This window comes from Pelophylax lessonae, assembly GCF_965119305.1.
Source record: "Pelophylax lessonae genome assembly, chromosome: 1".
Taxonomy (NCBI): domain Eukaryota; kingdom Metazoa; phylum Chordata; class Amphibia; order Anura; family Ranidae; genus Pelophylax; species Pelophylax lessonae.
This window is the reverse complement of record NC_138768.1, coordinates 870,287,247-870,309,015: the sequence shown is the minus strand read 5'-3', so window position 1 is coordinate 870,309,015 and position 21,769 is coordinate 870,287,247. Positions and strand designations below refer to the sequence as shown.

At 48.7% G+C, this 21,769-nt stretch overlaps 1 protein-coding gene across 1 annotated transcript in view; it reads left to right on the top strand.

Annotated features, from left to right (window-relative positions):
- The window catches only part of DNAI1 (dynein axonemal intermediate chain 1), a 259,805-nt gene that overhangs the window by 13,964 nt on the left and 224,072 nt on the right, over positions 1-21,769 (top strand). Inside the window, exons 2-4 of the mRNA XM_082243034.1 lie at positions 7,739-7,804; positions 7,974-8,042; positions 11,190-11,288. Of these exons, the coding sequence (XP_082099160.1) occupies positions 7,784-7,804; positions 7,974-8,042; positions 11,190-11,288 (189 nt within the window). The 5' untranslated portion in view covers positions 7,739-7,783. The remainder of the gene's footprint in view (positions 1-7,738; positions 7,805-7,973; positions 8,043-11,189; positions 11,289-21,769) is intronic.

The following is a 21,769-nucleotide window of genomic DNA, read 5'->3' as shown; positions in this document are numbered from 1 at the left end:
CCATCTTGTCTACTGGCAAGCCCTTCCTGACATTGTCCCTTCCCAATGGGAAGCCTCCGGATGCCCAACTGGGCCAACTTCTCTGGATGGGACCGATTTAAATACTTGGATGAGTCTCTTGGCATGGACATTGTTCTTGGGTTCCCATGAATTCTCCTCAAGCCCATACCCTTTCCATTTATTCAGGTACTGGATTTGATTTCTCCTTTCCTGCAATACAGAATTGCCTCAACTTCATACTCTTCTTCCCCATCAACTATCACTGGTTCCGGTGGACCCGTATTCCGTTGACGGAATGGATCAGAGATTGCAGGTTTCAGTAAAGTCACTTGAAATACAGGATGAACCCTAAAGGGGACTGGCAACTTTCAGTTCATAGGCAACGTCGTTTATTTTCCTCTTCACTGTAAATGGCCCCACAAACTTAGGTCCCAGTTTCCTTAAAGGACAAGCCAACTTTAAATTTGCTGTGGACAGCAATACCTAATCGCCAGGTTCCAGGATTAAATCCCCCATGTCAAAAACATTCTTATTGTATTCCTGAGCTTTAGCTTTTGCTTCCTGTAACAGATCACTGTCTCTAGAACACCTTGATCTGAACATTCAGGAATTGTGTTAGACAAAAATGATGGATGAAAGCCGTAGTTGGCGAAGAATGGAGATTTTTTGTGGCAGAGTGATGCGAATTGTTGTAGGCAAATACAGCTAACGGTAACGATGACACCCAATCATCCTGAGAAAAAGAGGAAAAGCAGCGTAGATATTGCTCCAGGGTCTAAATCGTTCTTTCCGTCTGGCCATTCATTTGTGGATGATAGGCTGAGGAGAAAGACAATTCGATCTTCAGAGTTCCACAGAGTGATTTCCAAAACCTAGAGGTGAAGTGCACCCCCCAGTCAGACATGATGTTAGCTGGGACCCCATGGAGCCTTACTATCTCTTTGACAAAAAGCTGTGCTGTTTCAAGAGCTGATGGTGTGCCCTTTAAGGATAAAAAATGTGCCATCTTGGATAATCGGTCTACCACCACATAGTGGGCAGTACAACCTTCAGGTGGGGGAAGCTCTGCAATGAAGTCCATTTAAATAATTTTCCAGGGTCTGCCTGGGATTGGCAATGGTTTAAGAAGACCCAATTCTTTGGTCCTGTTACTCTTAAGCCCCGTACACACGTACTGATCGTCGGCCGAACGATCGGCCGTCTTTTGTCCAGGGCTGTCGTGTCTGTTGAAAACTGCAAAAGACTGCACACAAATTTTGTCGGCCAACAACAGCCGACTGCAGAAGTGATGTCATGTGATGGTTCACTTTCCTTGTCTTTTTTCTTCTCTGAGCATGCCCAGTCTAGCAAATCTGCTGTCTGTCGGCCGAAATCTGTACTGACTGGCGAACAATCGGCCGTTCTGGTGTTGGCCAACAAAAATTTTAATGGCTGCACACCCGATTCGGTTCGGCCGAAAATGCGCTGTCAGTTGTCGGAAGCATCATACTAACAAGCCGACAATCGGCCGATCGTTCGGCGGCCGAATATTTACGGCCGACAATCGGTACGTGTGTACGGGGCTTTATTCTGAATGCATGTAATGCAAGCCTCCACATACTTCCTACAGTCTTTTCCTAAATGGAGCCACCAAAATGTACGTTGTACTAATTCAATAGTTTTATTGATTCCAGAATGTCCTTCTAACGCATGGTAATGACACAAACCCAGGACAGGAACACGCATGTCTTCTGGTACGAAGATTCTGTTTTCACACCACAATAGTCCATCCTTTACTTGTAGGGTTGTCTCAGGAGGTGAGGGAACTCCCAAAGAGATCTGCTTGATCTGAGACAACAGATCTTCTTGTAACAAAAGGAAGTTTCCTGAAGATGAAATGCTATCGAGTAGGGGGGAACAGATTCTTCAGATTTGCCAAACATGCGGGAACTTGCATCAGGTTTAGTATTCTTTGACCCGGGCCTGTAAGTGAGATGGAAGGCAAATTTTGAAAAGAACAGTGCCCACCTGGCCTGACGTGGTTTCAAACACCTTGCTGTCCTTAAATATTCTAGATTTTTGTGGTCAGTGTAAATTAATATTGGATGAGCTGCCCCTTCCAATAGATCTCTCCACTCCTCCAGTGCAGCTTTGATTGCTAAAGGTTTTCCTAAATTCTTTTCTGCTGATGAAAGTTTACATGAAAAGAATGCAACTGGGTGTAGGAGGACCTTTGCTCCATGACGTTACGAGAGCATTGCCCCCACTGCTGTTTCTAAAGCGGTGACTTCCAAGACCTATGGTAGGGCAGGGTCAGGATGCCTTAGTGCAGGTGCAGAGGTAAATAACCCTTTGAATGTCACAAAAGCAGACTGAGTCTCAGGAGTCCAGAGGAAACGGATACTGTGCTTAGTCAGTTGTGTGATGGGGGAAATGATGGCTGAAAATCCTTTAATGAATTTCCGATTAACAATTTGCGAACCCCACAAAACTCTGAATTCCTTACTTATCTGTGGGGGCTGGCCAGTCCAGAATGGGCAGCAACCTTTCGGGAATTCATCTTTTTACCCTCTGTGGAGATTATTAATCCTAGAAATTGGATGCTTTGGCGCTCAAACTCACATTTTTCAGGTTTGGTATATAAACCATGCAGTCGGAATTGAGCCAGCACCTTCCTTACGTGTCCGTGGTGAATCTCCAAAGAAGAGAAAAAAATTGTCTAGACAAAATAATTTTGAAAAATTTAATGGACAAAATGCTGGATCGAAGCAGGGGCATTAGACAGTCCAAAGGGCATTACCAGTTCCTGAATCGGGTACGAAATGCAGTCTTCCATTTATCCCATGCCCGTGTACGGACCAGATTGTATGCCCCTTAAAGATCCAATTTCGTGAAGAGTTGCTGACCTAAGCCTTTGAAACAGTTCAGGCACCAGGGGTACCAATTCTTGACTGTGACTTTATTGAGTTTACGGTAGTCAGCACAGGGTCGAAGGGAGTGACCTTTTTTTCCACAAAGAAAATGCCTGCTTCAGCCGGAGAGGTAGATGGGTAAAAAAAATCCTTTCCTCAGACTATCATCAATGTATTCTTTTAGGGCCACGAGTTCAAGTTCAGTCAGGGAAAAAAATTCTTCCAAATGGTATCTCGGCCCCAGGGAGTGATTCATTTGGGCAGCCGTAAGACCTTTGGGGAGGAAGAGTTTTTTTGCTCCTTATTACTGAAAACGTCCAGAAAGTTCCGATAAGCAGCAGGAACAGATATACTTGTCTCAGAGTCCATGTACAACAGGGATGGTGGACAACATAAGAGTTCTTGTGAGCAGTGCTGTTGGCAGTAGGGTGACTGAAACTGAATCTCCCTTGTGGCCCAATTAATGCACGGGTTGTGTGCCTGTAGCCATGGCATGCCTAGTATGATGGGAAACAGCATCCAGACGCAGCAGTTCTCCATGACTAGGGACAATGGTGGCAGACAGTGAGATGCTCTCTTGGGTGACCAGCCCAGACTTGATGATGGATCTATCTGCAAGGAGAACTCAAAGTGTTTGAGCCTTGGGTTGCAGAGGTATCTGATGTTCAGCGGCAAAGGACAGATCATAGAAGCAGCTGCAGGCCCCGGAGTCAGTTATGGCTGACCCCTTGATAATTCCTCCTGGTTGCTGAAACAGAATGGGAAGAGCTAGGTGAGAAGAGTCACTTGACAGGGCTGGAGGCTTGGCAGAAGAAATAGACAGGCACTGACAAAGTTTGGCCGGGCAGGTCCTCACATAGTGGCCTGGTTCCCTACAGTACAAGCACAGATTGTTCTGGTGATGGTATTGATGTTCTTCGGTGGTAAGTGAAGGATGAAGCAAGCCAAGCTGCATGGGTTTGGGAGCATCAGCAACAGGTGCTGCGGGTTCTGGAGGAGCTGGGCCTGGTGGACTGGCAACCTGTGGTAACATCCATACAGGGCGAACTTGTAGGGCTGATCTTTCAGATCTACGTTGCCTTAACCTTCGGACAGTCTGGATAGACAGATTTATGAGAGCATCCAGGGAGTGTGGAACACCAACTCGGGCTAACTCATCTTCAGGGGAGGACTGGGCCAGGGGGCAATTGCCCCCTGGGCCGCTGTGATGCCCTGTAAAAGAAGGCTGCACCGCTTCTGCCACAGACGTGCCTAAATGATTCCTGGTGAACAGAAGTATAAAGTCCCTGCTGCTGACCTACTGAGTGCTGGATGAAGACAAGGACAGAGCGCAGACCCCCCCTCCCCAGCATGGATGGTGTAAACTGTGTCTGAGCAGAGGTCGGTTCTATGCCCCACTGGAGACTCTTCTGCGCCGGCCAGCCCTTAACTGAGCTTTCCCAGCTCCCCCCAACCTCCCCCTGCTGGCCATGTTCAGCTTCAGCCATTAAGTAGAGAGAATCTGGAGCAGGACTTCAGATTGGAATGGGGGTCAGGAGGAGGATTGGGAGAGTGGGATGGGGGGGGGGGTGTGGGAAAGTGGGAGGGGTTGGCCCAGTTGCTGCACCATGGGACTCTGGTTTGTACTTGCCCCCTGGGCCGAAAGTTGCCAGTCTGCCCCTGCTCATCTTTCAGGGGGCTCTGAAAGACCCATACCGAACTGGTAGAGGAGGGCAGCGTCATTCCAATTAGTATCAGAACTCCAGTGCCTAAAATCTAAGACCGTCATCGGCCGCTCTGCAATCTTGCTGGAGTGTATGTAGCGCTGCTTCTGTAGTGCTGGTTCACTGAGGGTCTTCATAGAGCTGAGCCATGTCATTGAAGAAGGTGGCCAAGGTTGATAGAGAAGTAGCCTTTTGTTCAAGTAGGCAGTGAGCCCATGCCTGGTGCTCAACCTGTAGCAAAGAGATGACGAATCCTACTTGTAGTTTCAAGAGAAAAGGTGCGGGGCTGTAAAGTAAAATATAGTTCGCAGGCAGTGTGAAAAGCCCTGATGTCGCTGCGGTCGCCAGAAAATCTTTCAGGAGTAGGGACTCTAGGCTCTGGTGGTAACATCACGACTGCGGATGCAGCTGGTGCTCCAGTGGAAGATGAAGAAGCAGAATCGAGAGCAGCAGAGGGTGATGACAGGGTCTGGACATGTTCCTCAAATTGGGTATAACCGTCCTGCAAGTTCTTTACAGCCTGTGTGAGGCCTGCCAAATGTTGGCACAGTTCATCCAGGCTCAGACATGGCTGTCTTGTACTGTCACATACCTGGTAGAAAAGCCTTATATGCAGAGGAAGGCCTCTCTTACACCTCTGACTCGGGGCCCCTGATAGAGTAGACAGGCAGCACAGAGAGCAGAGTGGCACGAGTGCCCAGTGGTTTTGCTAGCTGCTGGGCTTGACAGGATCTTGCGGTAGGCAGAGGAAGGACGTCAGCAGACAGGGATGCCAGCGGATGGCCTGTGACCTGGAACAGGCTGGCACTTGGATGCAGCAGACAGAAGAAGAGGCTTCAGTGGTTAACAGATGCTTGCAGCTAGGAAGTTCCGTAAGGACTGGAACACTGACAGGGTCAGACAGGCTGGGTCATCTACAGGCGGACAGATCAGGTACGGATGCGGAGGCAGGAGCGGAGTCACAGTACAAGCTGGGTTGATGCAGACGGAGAACAGGAGTGGTCAGAACAAGCCTGGTCAATAACTGGAAACGGATGCAGTTACCAGGACAATAACGGGAAGGCTGTAGACAAGACAGTGCTGATCCCGGGTACTGACCTAGTTGAAATAGTTCATTTTGCGCCGTCATCTGTCACGGGATGTGCATGCGTATGCTAATGCACGCACGTGTATATCCCTTCACATTCCGGCGTACATTGGTGCGCGGATGCACATGCACATTTGCACGTGCCTGTGCACCTTTCCTATGTGAAATGCGGAGAACAGGAAACTGCCTGAGGGAGCCATCTTGTTTGCTGGCAATCCTTTCCTGACACTGGGACCTGATACCATTTCATAGGGACTTTTTAATTGGTCTCACAGGTTAATACATTTCAACAGTTTCTCAACCTTTTTTCAGTCGTAACACCTTTTTAAAAACAAAATCCAAGGCACCTCTGTTTAAAAAATTAAAAATGTAAATGTTCCTTATCAAAGAAAAACCTGAGCCTGGGATGAAGCACATCAGAGGTCCCCCTTCACATCAGAGGTCCCACTGCCACATCAGAGGTCCCCCCCATCACATCAGAGGTCTCTCACATCAAATCGGAGGTCCTTCCTTCACATCAGGGATGCCCCTGTCACATTAGAGGTCCCCCCATCACATCAGAGGTCCCCCCATCACATCAGAGGTCCCCCCATCACATCAGAGGTCCACCCATCACATCAGAGGTCCCTCCATCACATCAGAGGTCCCTCCATCACGTCAGAGGTCCCCCTATCACGTCAGAGGTCCCCCCATCACATCAGAGGTCCCCCCATCACATCAGAGGTCCCCCCATCACATCAGAGGTCCCCCCATCACATCAGAGGTCCCTCCATCACATCAGAGGTCCCTCCATCAGAGGTCCCTCCATCACATCAGAGGTCCCTCCATCACATCAGAGGTCCCTCCATCACATCAGAGGTCCCTCCATCACATCAGAGGTCCCTCCATCACATCAGAGGTCCCTCCATCACAGGTCCCTCCATCACATCAGAGGTCCCCCCATCACATCAGAGGTCCCCCCATCACATCAGAGGTCCCTCCATCATATCAGAGGTCCCTCCATCACATCAGAGGTCCTCCATCACATCAGAGGTCCCCTCATTACATCAAAGGTCCACCATCACATCAGAGGTCCTCCCCCCCAATCACATCAAAGGTCTCCCATTCACATTAGGGGTCCTCCCTTCCCATCAGAGGTCCTCCCTTCACATCAGAGGTCCTCCCTTCACATCAGAGGTCCTCCCTTCACATCAGAGGTCCTCCCTTCACATCAGAGGTCCCCTCATTACATCAAAGGTCCACCATCACATCAGAGGCCCTCCCCCCAATCACATCAAAGGTCTCCCATTCACATTAGGGGTCCTCCCTTCCCATCAGGGGTCCTCCCTTCACATCAGAGGTCCTCCCATCACATCCAAGATCTTCTCGTCACATTAGAAGTGCCCCCATAACATCAGAGATTATCACATCATACAGTCCCCCCATCTCAGATCTCCTGAATAATGGGGTGCAACCATCACACAGCCCCCAATCACACAGTAGCCACTTCACATCAGAGCCCCACCTTTTGGGCTCCAGCATTGTGGCAGAGGGTAGGAGGTAGGAGAGATCTGGAGGAAGAGGACTGAATGCAGGGGGTGGCTCTTCGTGCCACATGCACTGGATCAGCATCATACGTTGCCATAGTGGACAGCGCCTTAACACCATAGTAACAAATGACTCAGTGCTGCCCTAGAGCATCATTTGTTGTTATGGATCTGTCAGCTGGCCCGTCCACACCATGGCCCTGATCCAGGACAAACTGGGCCCTGTGCTCGCGGCAGCAGAGAGAAACCCAAACATCAACTTGGTGGCAATAAAAGATCATTTGGATTTTTTGAAACAAATGTAGCATTTGTCTTTCCATAATATCTATCCCAGTTCCTATTGAAGGACATATTTGGGGGTGCGGGGGACCTGGAGACATAGGTTGAGGATACATAACGGATATCTTGCCTGGAGCACCATGTGGTTTCTGCTATTATGCACATATATTAGTGACCTTTAATATTTTGTACAGAAAGGTTCTCTTCAGTCCCACGTTTAGGAATGACATTGGTTTCTCTATATTGATTCAGGTGCAGTGACAGTTCAGAGAAATCACAAAACCGGGAGGTGTCACCATGCCGCACAGAGCCAAGCAGGTAAACCCCCCCCCCCCTCGCACCCCCCACCCCCACGGTCACTGTACACCACTAATATTCCAAGTGGACTGCACCATGCAGAGCATCATGTCCTTCTTTGGCTCAGCAGTGTTGTGTGGTTGCAGAACATCTCCCCCTGCCCTCTTCTGACATTGTTCTCTCTCTGCAGAGCATCCCACCCGTCCAAGCACAGAAGCCAAATGTCACCAAACAGATGAAGATTATTTCCAGGCGGAGGGTAAGGACAACACAGCTATTGAGATGTACTGATATATATGTTAGGGGTGCAGAGGACCAAAGTATGTGATGGCACAGTCCAGACTCTAGAGCAGGGGTCTTAAAACTATGGCCCTCCGGTTGTTCAGGAACTACAATTCCCATCATGCCTAGTCATGTCTGTGAATGTCAGAGTCTTACACTGCCTCATGGGATGTGTAGTTCCGCAACAGCTGGAGGGCCGTAGTTTGAGGATCCCTGCTCTAGAGGGTATAGTGCAGCACAATGCTTATATAAGAGCTTAGTACCTGGTACATAGAGGGATGTAGAGGGTAATGTGTAGCACAGTGCTTATAGAAGAGCTTAGTAACTGGTACATAGAGGGATGTAGAGGGTATTGTGTAGCACTGTGCTTATAGAAGAGCTTAGTACCCGGTACATAGAGGGATGTAGAGGGCATTGTGTAGCACAGAGCTTATAGAAGAGCTTAGTAACTGGTACATAGAGGGATGTAGAGGGTATTGTGTAGCACAGTGCTTATAGAAGAGCTTAGCACCTGGTACATAGAGGGATGTAGATGGTATTGTGTAGCACAGTGCTTATAGAAGAGCTAGTATATGGTACATAGAGGGATGTAGAGGGAATTGTGTAGCACAGTGCTTATAGAAGAGCTTAGCACCAGGTACATAGAGGGATGTAGAGGGTATTGTGTAGCACAGTGCTTATAGAAGAGCTTAGTATATAGTACTCAGAGGGATGTACAGGGTATTGTATATCATAGTGCTTATAGAAGAGCTTAGTACCTGGTACATAGAGGTATGTAGAGGGTATTGTGTAGCATAGAGCTTAGGACATGGCATATAGGGGGACGTAGAGGGTATAGCACAGTGCTTATAGTAGAGCTTAGTACATAGTAAATAGAAGGATGTAGAGGGTATTGTGTAGCACAGTGCTTATAGTAGAGCTTAGTACATAGTAAATAGAAGGATGTAGAGGATATTGTGTAGCACAGTGCTCATAGAAGAGCTTAGTACATGGTACATAGAGGGATCTAGAGGGTATAACACATTGAAGCACAATGCTTCTAGTAGAGTTTAGAGTGTATAGTTCAGCACAGTGCTGCTAAAAGGGCTTAGTATATGGCACATAGTGATATGTAGAAGGTATAGTGCGGCACAGTGCTAATAGAAGAACTTAGTAAAACCAAGCACAATGGGTTATATATGGTACAGAGCAGTGTGTGTATAAAGCAAAACACTATATAGAGTATATCATGTATAGTGCAGTATGTATTATATAATGTACAGCACAGTGTATAAAGCCGAGAAGTATGGAGCAAATAATGTACAGTGCAGCCAATAAAGCTGAACAGTATGAAGCATATCATGTACAGAAATACACATTTTTTTCAGCAGGAACGTTGGGGAACGCAATTCCAGCACTAAATGTATATAGTGGCAAGGTGTGCTATAGGATCTATTAATGCCGGCTTCTGGGGGTCTATTGTTGCTGGGGGATATACTGTTGAAGGAGGGGTCTGTTTTTGCTGACTGCTGGAGGATCTATTAATGCTGGCTCCTTGGGTGGATCTATTGTTGCAGAGGTATCTATTGTTGCTGGTGGGAAATATTCTTGAGGGAGGGGTTTATTTTTGCTGGGGGGTCAATTGTTGCTGGGACAGATCTACTGTTGAGGGAGGGGTTTATTGTTGCTAGCTGCTGGAGGATCTATTAATGCTGGCTGCTGGGAGATGTATTATTGATGGTGGGGGTCTATTGTTCCTGGAGTGGATCTATTGTTGCTGGGGGATATATTGTTGCTAGAGGGATCTATTGTTGATTGGGGCAAATTGTTGCTGGGATGGATCTAATGTTGAGGGAGGGGTCTATTGTTTCTGGTTACTGGAATATCTATTAATGGTGGCTGCTAGGAAATCTATTATTGCTGGGGAGGATCTATTGTTGTGGGGGGGGGTCTATTGTTGTTGGGGGGAGATATATTGTTACTGGGGTGGGGAGAGTCTATTGTTGCTGGGGAGGGTTATTATTGCTGGTTTCAGGGAATCTATTTTACTGCTTTACTTGTTATCGTTAACAAATTTCATACAAATTACTGAGCACCACAAAATGATACTTCTGTTTTCTCTAAAATGGGCGGTACTGGGAGGTGGGCATAGGCATGCGCACAGGGTGTGCCGAATGTGCCTGGGCACACTCTAGTCACCCCATGTGCATTAGCCTTATTGCTGTGTGTGTCAGCAGGAAGATGAAAAAGATCTCCCTTTTTACTGGCTCTGCCATAAGAGAAGTGTTTACGCTCATCTCTTTGACTGTGCCAGCAGGGAGATCAATGTGCCAGGGTCATACAGGGGGCAGAGGGGCAATTGCCCCTCCGGGCCACTCTAATATCCTGTAAAAAGGCTGCACTACTTCTGCCACAGACATGCCTAAAGGATTCCTGGTGAAGAGAAGTAAAAAGTCCCCGCTGCTGACCTACTGAGTGCGGGATGAAGACAAGGACCGAGCGCAGGCCTCCCCCCCCAGCATGGATGGTGTAAACTGTGTCTGAGCAGAAGCGGCTTCCATGCCCCACTGGAGACTCTCCCCCGGCCAGCCCCAACTGAGCTATCCTAGCTCTCCCCAACCACCCCCTGCTGGCCAGGTTGGGAACACCGGATTCGGCCGGTGGGTATAGAGTACCTGAAGCAGGGCTTCAGCCTGGAATGGGGGTCAGAAGGAGTCCGGGAAGAGGGAGAGTGGGAGGGGGGCCGAGTCACTGCACCATGTTCTTCTGGATTGTATTTGCCCCCTGGGCCGAAAGTTGCCAGTCAGCCCCTGGGGTCATATTTATGTAGAGACACCCACACACGTGTTTGAGCTTTAGGGTGCACACCCTAATTCCATAGGCTGGGCACAACTATGGAGGTGGTTAGGGGGTGGAACCATGGAGCGATGCTTGGAGGTGGGTAGGGGGTAGAACCAATTAACACTGCTTGCTCGGAGGTGGGTAGGGGGCGGGGCCAATGGGTGACTCAGAAGGGGAGACACCATGCACCTATTCTCTAAGAGAAAAAAGTCCTGGGAATACACAATATAAAGCACTGTGTATGCAGCCAACCTGTGCTATGTGTTATTTGTCATTTATGCTGATGATCTTCTGCTTTTGGTAGGATGAAGATGACTCCACAGATATGGGGGATGGAGCTGATGAATGGATGCAGGCCAAGACTCTGGTTAAACCTCCGGACCAGCTGGAACTCAGCGAGGCTGTGAGTATTGCTGTTAGCCCTGGTGATGATGATGATGATGATGATGATGATGATGATTGTGAATATGGGGAACTAGAAGACCTGCACGGTTTTGTATATGAGAATATCTAAAGAGTGCTCCAACCTCTGCAGGGACACCCTGAGCAATATTGATAGAACTGATTGTAAGTTGCAGGCCAGACATCACATAGGGAATGACGCCACGCCTGAAAAATGGAGCCTGTCAAACGAAGCTGACTTTTCAATACCAGACTTTCAGATCAGCCCCCACAAGGTATCTGCATGTTCCTTTTAATGTGATCCTGTGCTACATATGGCCAAAAAATAATCAAAGTACACAGAATGTGTGTAGTACATCCCGTCCTTCTGCCTTGCTGCTTCAACACAACCCCCCCACCAAGACACACACTTACCAAAGATTGAAGCAAGCAGAATCTGGAGCAGTTGTGCGTGGGAACCAATTGTCTTCTTTCTTTCATTTTAAAACTTATTTAAACAAGCTAAAGGTAGAAGCTGATTGGGTATTATGCTCAATGCTCCAGAATCTCTCTGCTGCAATTTTAACCTCTGCCCGGCTGCTCCCAGTACATCCCCCGTAAGTGGGCGGCAGCTGCAGGCTAGGCATCATACATGTATATCGCTGCCTGCTTCCTGGTTTTTATGGCCCCCTGCTGAGCTGTGCTGTGACACAGCACGAGTGTGTCAGCAGGTTTCAGCCAATGAAGATACGCAAACCAGGGGACAAGCAGAGCTGGGGGTTACTACTGAGTGGCGGATGAACAGAGCTGGGGGTTACTACTGAGTGCAGGATGAGCAGAGCTGGGGGTTACAACTGGGCGGGGGATGAGCAGAGCTGGGGGTTACTACTGAGCGGGGGATGAGCAGAGCTGGGGGTTACTACGGAGCGGGGGATGAGCAGAGCTGGGGGTTACTACAGAGCATGGGATGAGCAGAGCTGGGGGTTACTACTGAGTGGGGGATGAGCAGAGCTGGGGGTTACTACTAAGTGGGGGATGAGCAGAGCTGGGGATTATTACTGAGCGGGGGATGAGCAGAGCGGGGGATGAGCAGAGCTGGGGGTTACTACAGAGCATGGGATGAGCAGAGCTGGGGGTTAATATGGAGTAGGGTATCAGCAGAGCTGGGGGTTACTACGGAGTAGGGGATAAGCAGAGCTGGGGGTTACTACTGAGCGGGGGAGGAGCAGAGCTGGGGGTTACTACGGAGCATGGGATGAGCAGAGCTGGGGGTTACTACGGAGTAGGGGATGAGCAGAGCTGGGGGCTGCTATGGAGTAGGGGATGAGCAGATGGGGGTTACTACTGAGTGGGGAATGGGCAGAGCAGGGGGTTATTACTGAGTGGAGGATGAGCAGAGCTGGGGGTTACTACTGATCAGAGTTGTATAAAGTACTCGAAACCCATACTTGAGTAAAAGTACAAGTGCTCGATCAAAAAGTGACTTGAGTAGAAGTGGAAGTGCTCGATCAAAAAGTGACTTGAGTAGAAGTACTAAAGTATTCAACATTTTTTGTACTTAAGTATTGCAAGTAGTTTTTTTAAAAATTTTGCTACTCAAGTACTGAAAGTAAAAGTACAAGTACTGTGTTATGTAGTTATTAAAGAAAGAAGTCAAAAGTTTGAACATCATATTGTTTTTTATTATTTCAAATGCAGCTTTTATTTATACATACAGTAGCATTTATTTTCGTATGCGCTGATAATACACATGTTTTGAGCTTCATGAAACCTGCCATCTACTGTTGTGGCCGTGGTAATTTTTATAATTGTAACGAGTAACTATGCAGCACAAAAATAAAAAAATATCGGAGTAGAAGTATTGAAATCATCGAAAAAATGTAGTGAAGTAAAAGTGGAAGTAGGAGAAAAAAATTCTACTCCAGGAAAGTACAGATACCGCCTTTCGGTACTTAAGTACAGTAGTGAAGTAGTTCTACTTAGTTACTATACATCTCTGCTACTGAGCAGGGTATCTGTTGAATGAGGGCACTAATAAGCTGGGGATCTGCTAAACAGGGGTACTAATAAGCTGGGGCTCTGCTGAGCTGGGGTTCTACTGGGTTAGTTTAAAACAAATAGAAAATCAACACATATAGGGCTTCACTAAAGCTTCAAAAAAGCGTCACCAAAGCATCAAAAACACATCTAAAAAGCATGTTGAAGCGGTAGGTGCTGTAATGTGTTAAGGTCAAAGCAAGGAGTTGTAAGGTCAGAAGGTGCATTGTATGCATTACGATAAAAAGCCTTCTGTGTAGCAGCCTCCCTCAGCCCCCCTAATACTTACCTGAGCCCCCTCCCTCTCTCCAGCATTGTCCACGAGTCCCTCATCCATCCGGGACTCTCCCTCCTGATTGGCTAAGACCTATCCGCCGTGCCATTGGCTCCCATGGCTGTCAATCAAAGTCAGTTAGCCAATCAGGAGTGAGAGGGGCGGGGCCGAACAACAGCTCCGTGTCTGAATGGACACATGGAGCTTGCAGCTCGTCTCAGGTACCCCATAGCAAGCTGCTTGCTGTGGGGGCACTCAACAGGTGGGAGGGGCTAGGAGCTCCAGCCAGGGACCCGAGAAGAGGAGGATCCGGGCTGCTTTGTGCAAAACCAAATGAGTATAACATGCTTGTTCTTTTATAAAAAAAAAAAAAAAAACTAGACTTTACATTCACTTTAAGCATTCTATATATATGTTGAATGCCTTGCCCCCACCCCCTGCGCTCAGAGGTCCCATCTTACTCTGTGTTGCTACAGGAGACAGCAGAGACCCAGGGGCCAGAAGAAAAGACCACAGAGCAAAACATATATAGAATGGGGGGGGTTCTATAGAGAGTGCAGTGCTGGAACAGAGGGGAGGAAGGAGACGCAGTCCTCCATAGAGGGGAGTAGAATGGCTCTTCCATTGCACAGAAACTAATTATTTAAACCAATGACGGGGTGATTTAAAAGAAATGCGCCGCCACCTCGCGGAGTCGGACCGAGAAGTCTGGTATTGGTAAGACAACCTTATTTCCTATGACCGGCTCCATTTACAGAACGCACTAGTAGATACTTGTCTAGGCTGATCGGCTTCTGAATTCTTCATTAATCTGTCCCGGCAATGGATATCAGGAATACATTTTTACAAGAACCTGTCTGGCAGGCAGCAATAAATCCTGGCAGAGAGACGGATACAATATAGTGTAATGTGTCTGAGCAGCTGAGCCTGGAAATAATGTAATAACAGCCGCAGGTTCACTGATCCAGTGCGGGTGGGGAGGAGGGGGATTCTCCAATTCCAATATTATAGACCAGTGGCCTCCAAACTGCGGCCCTTTGCTTGCCTTTATGTGGCACTTGGGCAATATTTCATCCACTGACACCAACAATGCGGCACAATTCATCCCAATGACACCAAGGATGGGGCACGATTCCTCCAAATGACATCAACAATGGTGCACAGTTCCTCCCAATGACACGAAGAATGGGGCCCAATGACACTAATGATGAGGCATGTTTCCTCCCAATGACATCAACAAGTGGGCACGATTCCTCCCAATCACACCAGCAATGGTGTACAATTCCTCCCAATGACATCAGCAAGGGTGCATTATTCCTCCCAATGACACAAGGGGGCATGATTCCTCCAAATGACACCAATAATGGTGCACAGTTCCTCCCAATGACACAAAGAATGGGGCCCAATGACACTAACGATGAGGCATGTTTCCTCCTAATGACATCAACAATTGGGCACGATTCCTCCCAATGACACCAACGATGGTGCACAATTCCTCCCAATGACATCAGCAAGGGAGCATGATTCCTCCCAATCACACCAGCAATGGTGTACAATTTCTCCCAATGACATCAGCAATGGTGCACTATTCCTCCCAATGACACAAGGGGCACAATTCCTCCCAATGACACAAGGGGGCACGATTCCTCCCAATGACACCAACAATAGTTCCACAGTTCCTCCTAATGACACCAAGAATGGGGCCCAATAACACTAACGTTTGGGCCCAATTCCCTCTAATGAGACCAACAATGGGGCACAATTCCTCCTAGTGACACCAAGAATCGGGGCACGACTCCTCTCAATGACACAGAGAATGGGGCCCAATGACACGAACGATGGGGCACGATTACTCTCAATGACACGAACAATGGGGCACGAGTCCTCCCAATGACACCAACAGTAACGATGGGGCAAGATTCCTCCCAATGACAGTAATGATGGGGCACGATTCCTTCCAATGATACTAACGATGGGGCAAGATTCCTTCCAATGATACTAACGATGGGGCAAGATTCCTTCCAATGATACTAACGATGGGGCAAGATTCCTCCCAATGACAGTAATGATGGGGCACGATTCCTTCCAATGATACTAACGATGGGGCACGATTCCTTCCAATGATACTAACGATGGGGCACGATTCCTTCCAATGATACTAACGATGGGGTACGATTCCTCCCAATGACACCAACGATGGGGCACGATTCCTCCCAATGACACTAACAATGGGGCAGGATTCCTCCCAATGACAGCAAGAATGGGGGCATGACTTCTCCCAATTACACCAACAATGGATCATAATTCCTCCCATTGACACCAAGAATGGAGCCCAATGACAGCAACGATGGGGCACAATTCCTTCCAATGACACTAACGATGGGGCACGATTCCTTCCAATGACACTAACGATGGGACACGATTCCTCCCAATGACACCAACGATGGGATACGATTCCTCCCAATGACACCAACGATGGGGCACGATTCCTCCCAATGACACCAACGATGGCGCACGATTCCTCTCAATGACACCAGCAATGGGGCCCAATGACAGTAAACTGGCACTTTGTAGAAAGTTTGGAGGCTCCTGATATAGACATCAGATGAGAAATGGGAATTTGCCAGCACTGTCATCACTATAAGCCTACTGTACATGGTTTATGGAGAACTACAATACTCATCATGTCCTACTACCATCTACACAAGAACTGCAGGCTGCCAATCTTATTGTTGATGATAAACGGTGACACTCCATTAATACTAGAGAGATCCCAAACCTGGCCTGCTCTTAGTATGAATTGATGGAGTTCAGCAACAACCCACCTGCACCCCACAATGGAGGTGACTCGGCAACCCTACGAAAGGTAGACACTTCACTTTGTAGGATGTGGGGTGGAGCCAGGGTGGATTTGCATACCATGTGGGTTCCCAAAACGTGGTGGAGTCTAAATCCATTGCTGCCTCCTTTCCATTGTCTTTAAAAGAGAGGTGATCCCATGGGGGTACTACAGGTAAGTATAGAAAAAAAATGATTACCTAAGGCCCCAATCACACTTGTGAAAAGGGCTGTGCGTGATCATATGTGGGACCTCCAGCAGGGGTTCACAGCGATTAGCTGCGGGAGGGAAGCAGCCCCATGGAAAGCAATGGGTGTCTGACAGCTCCCGCAGCTAATTGTGGCTGCTCGCCTTTAATTGTTTATGGAGTAATTACCTGCGGGTGATTGGCAGAGCAATTGAATGATTATACGCAAGCTGTCGCAATTATCTGCGGGAGCCATCACCCTCCTATTGCTTTCCATGGAGCTGCTCCCACAGCGAATTGCCAGGAACTGGGGTTCTCATATGACTGCTCACAGTCCCATTCAGAAGCATGAATGTGATCTAAGTGTGGGGTTCTGAGAAGCGGGTTGTGTTGGGGGGTTGAGGGAGTCCGGAGCTGGGCTTTGAATTTCACATTTATAAAGACTGCTTTGGCCTGTATTTGTTTCTGGAGTGATTACCTGCGGGTGATCGTCCCTGGACGCCGAACAATTGAGTAATTACATGGGAGCGGCTGTGATTAGCTGCGGGAGCGGTCGGCCTCCCATTGCTTTGAATGGGACTGCCTCTTGCAGCTAATTGCCAGGAACCTTCACGGGGGTTCCCTGATATAATTGCACAGAGCCCCATTTACAAGTGTAAATGGGGTCGAAATGTGGGGTTCCTCTGGGGAGGGGAAGAGAGTTGTGGGGAGGTCCTGGGAGCAATTGGAGTGGAATTGGGCTTTAAATTTCACAATTATAAAGACTGCTGGGGCTTCAGTAAAATATAAATGGTAGAGTCCATAGTCGTAATTGTCCACTGAGCCATTTTTAAAGATCGTGAAACCTGATCGCTGCCCCCCCCCCCCCCCGAGTGTCTACCTTTTAAAATTGAAGTCCTCCCCATGCCTGGTGTCTTCTCATACACTGAAGAAATCGGGAACTACCTTAGCTGCCTCTGTACACACAGCCCAGCAGTCCTTGCCAAGAGCCTGCTCCCGTGCCCTCCCACCCCTTGAAAAAACATGCATCCTCAGGATCCTGCGACTACTGAAGAGCGTGCCACCTTCTGCGATTCCAGGGAAAGTCTTACCCTATATTACCAGTAATTGTGCTGTGAAGCATCCAGAATGATGCTTTACAGCTTATACCTCCCTTTTCTCCACTGCCAGTCAATCGTGAAGGGGAGAATATGTAGAGGAGAGATTTAGACTTTGATTCTGCACTGCCTCTTGTACTCTGCTGGGCCTGATAACCCCCCCCCCCCCCCCTTCCTGCTGACCCAACCAGGCTTGGACCCAGTACAGGAGTACTGCCTATACCCCCAGGTTGTCTGTATGACCGCATTGTAGTTTATGCTTCTCTGTTTGAACTGTTGCATCACCTGACCTTACTAGCATAGTATCCTCTTAGTTAAGAGTTGGGTTACGTAAATGCAGATCTTTAGCTGTCCTGTAATCAGTGGAGCTGCTCGTGATTACTCTGATCTGCACTGAGTTTCACAGACTGTGGGTTTGACTGCTTCCCCCTGCCTTCTGGAGGGTTCTAGAAGATAGTGGACTGGGAGAGTCAAACTTACAGTTTTATGTGGTTCCAGTCAATCCCTGGGGAAGGGTGTCCAGTAGGTGGCTGGGAAGGAGCATAAATAGCTTGAGGCCTGGAGCAAAAGGGTTCTTGTCCAGGAGGAGGAGAAGATCCCAGCCTGAAGGGCTGTTGCTCTTCTAGGCAGTCCAGCTGTGCTTCTTCATTTCCTCATCGAGGTCCCAGCTGTGCTATCTGTGGGGAGAACTTTGAACTACTTTGTCTACTCTACAAATTTAGAGCTGACTGAGGAATTTTCCTTTCGGGGGATCAGGTCTGAATACTGTAGCTCACGGTAGAAATGTCTGGCTGATATTGGAAGGAGACATCCAACTATCCAGGGACATTGTGAGTACAGGCCGATGTGTGAGATCCCACTGACTGTGTACTACCACTGCTATCGCTCTTTTATTAGAGTCAGCTTGTACTAAAAGTGGACATTTGGTGTCCCTGCATAGCTCGGCCCATTATTTGCTGCTGCAAGGACTAAGCTAGGAAGCTTTGAGAAGGAGACAGGTGTCCTCAAGTTAATACTTAACGCTGCTGAAGCATTCCATGGGTATCTTGCACCCATCCAAGTTCTTGTTTTCAATAAAGAATACCTGTAGACCTCATGTGTCAAACACAAGGCTCATAAGCTGAATTCAGCCCACCAGGCCATTTCATGTGGCCCTTGCACCTTTCCTGCAGCTGTGGCACCCCCTATCATCTCCTTTCCCCTCCATGTCTCAGCAGTCAGCAGCCGAGAGGAGGACAGAAATCCTCTGCCAGATCCTGTGCCTCTCTGTGCAGCTGCAGAGAGGCTCGTCTCCGCCCCCTCCCCTTCCCCCATCTCAGCAGTTGGTAGAAGAGAGGAGGAGAACCTCTCCTACAGATCCTGCGCTTCTCTGTGCAGCCATGGAGAGGCTTGGCCCTGCTCCTCCTCCCTCCACTATTTTAGCAGTTGGTAGAAGAGAGGAGGTCAACTGCTCCTACAGATCATGTGCTTCTCTGTGCACCCAAGGAGAGGCTAGTCTGTGCCCCCCCCCCCCCATCTCAGCAGTTGGCAGAAGAGAGAAGGAGAACTTCTACAGATTCTGCGCTTCTCTGTGCAGAAGCTCCTCTCCCCCCCATCTCAGCAGTTGGTGGAAGAGAGGAAGAGGACTCCTCCTACAGATCCTGCGCTTCTCTGTGCAGCCACGGAGAGGCTCATCTCTGCCCCCCATCTTAGCAAATGGCAAAAAAGAGGAGAACTCCTCCTGCAGAACCTGTGCTTCTCTGTGCAGTCACAGAGAGGCTTGTCTCTGCCCCCCCCCCCATCTCAGCAGTTGGCAGAAGAGAGAAGGAGAACTCCTTCTACAGATCCTGTACTTCTCTGTGCAGCCACAGAGAGGCTTGTCTCTGCCCCCTTCATCTCTGCAGTTGGAAGAAGAGCTGAGGAGAACTCCTACAGATCCTGCCCTTCTTTGTGCAGCCTCAGAGAGGCTCGTCTCTGCCCACCCTCTCCCCCTTTATCTCACCAGTTGGCAGAAAAAGGAGAACTCCACCTACAGATCCTGCACCTCTCTGTACAGCAGGAGCACCCCCTCACCTCCACTTCCCCTGGTCTTAGCATTTAGCAGACTCCGGCAGCTGACTTCAGCCCTCCTATAGACCCTGCACTTTCTGCTTCCCAGCTCCACCCCCAGCTTTTGCCTGGAAACAACACAAAAAAGGGGGTTGGGTACACTGTGATGTAAGGGAGGATGGGGGGCTCCTAACATCTGATATAAGGGGGGTTGGGTGCATTGGAGATCTAGTCTTACAGATACAACCAGCTCTTTGAGGGAACCATAATGCTGATGCGGCCGGTGATGAAAGTTTGAGTTTGCCACCCCTGCTTTAAACTAATGTAAAGAAGAGTGATGGAGACTGTGTGCCTGGCTGCTAGGGCACCTACTGGGGAAAGAACCTTGGGACCACATCAGGGGGGCCTTTAACCTCCCTGGTGGTATTCCTGAGTGTGGTTTGTGGTTAATATATTGTACCAACAGTGGTAACCCAAGCCACACTCGGGATTACCCCAGAATGTTACTCACCTTCCCTGCAAACCCCCACCGTCCTCACAGTCTCTCTCCGCTCTGTACTCAGCCGATGCCGGCACCTGCCTTCCGGTTCCCTTCCCTGCAATCGCCCGCTGTCCTCCCGCTGTGTGCTCGGCCGATGCTGGCACCTGTCTCCCGGTTCCCTTCCCTGCGAGCGTTGCGACGCAGGGGGGTGGAACCGGTGGCAAATTCAAAAATGTAAATACACCAAATGAGATGATAGAAAGCTGTGATCCTAACGGATTACACTGTATCATCCCATCTCACCACAGGATTTCACCCGGTGACTTTTCCAGTGCCCTGCCTGTGCTTTTCCAGTTCTTTGTGCCTGGAAAATAGAGAACGACCATGGCGTCCAAAAAGCGTTCTTTTTGGCACAAAAGTGCTTTTAGACGAACTGGAAAACAGCGACAGCGAAACTGAGTTACTTGAATAACTTAGCGATAGCGATTGGTGGGAAAATTCATCATCGAGTACGGAAAGTGATGACAGCGACGATTCTGATGTCTCTTTCTGGCACATCGCTTGTGGAATTTGGGAAGAATATCAAATGATTCTTCCGAATTTGCAACGGAGCGATGTGCTAGAAAGAGACATCAGAATCGTCGCTGTCATCACTTTCCGTACTTGATGATGAATTTTCCCACCAATCGCTGTCGCTCAGTTCTTCAAGTAACTCCGTTTCGCTGTTGCTGTTTTCCAGTTCGTCTAAAAGTGCTTTAGCGCAAAAAGAACGCTTTTTGGACGCCATGGTCGTTCTCTATTTTCCAGGCACAAAGAACTGGAAAAGCACAGGCAGGGCACTGGAAAAGTCACCGGGTGAAATCCTGTGGTGAAATGGGATGATACAGTGTAATCCGTTAGGATCACAGCTTTCTATCATCTCATTTAGTGTATTTACATTTTTGGAATTATCGCCGGTGTTCCGTGAGAATTACCTACCCCGTGAGAATTACCTACCCCTCGTCACTTCCGGCCAGAAAGAGCTGAGCAGCGCAGCAGTGCGCATGCTCAGAGCCCCGGATACGTGATGGAAGAACAGAGGAGCTTACTAGTGCGCATGCGCACTAGTATGAAACGATCACGGTGTACCGTGAGAAAAACCTACCGACGCGGCGCTTACATAAAACAGCTGTGCGGCAATACGAATCATCTCCGCTCCTGTCCCGGTCACTTCCCTGCTCTCGGCAAGTAAATATACAAGCGGCTTTCGGCTCCGTGATTTATCTTTTCATACAGCCGCTGACGCTTTTATATTTACTATCGGAGATCAGGGAAGTGACCGGGACAGGAGCGGAGATGATTTGTATTGCAGCCCAGCTGTTTTAATGTACCCGCTGCATTCCATACAGTGCCGAGTACCGGAAGTGACGAGGGGTAGGTTTTTCTCACGGGTAGGTAATTCTCACGGAACACCGGTTCCACCCCCCTGCGTCGCAACGCTCGCAGGGAAAGGAACTGGAAAACAGGTGCTGGCATCTGCCGAGCACACAGCGGGGGGTGGACAGCGGAGGAGGAGAGCGG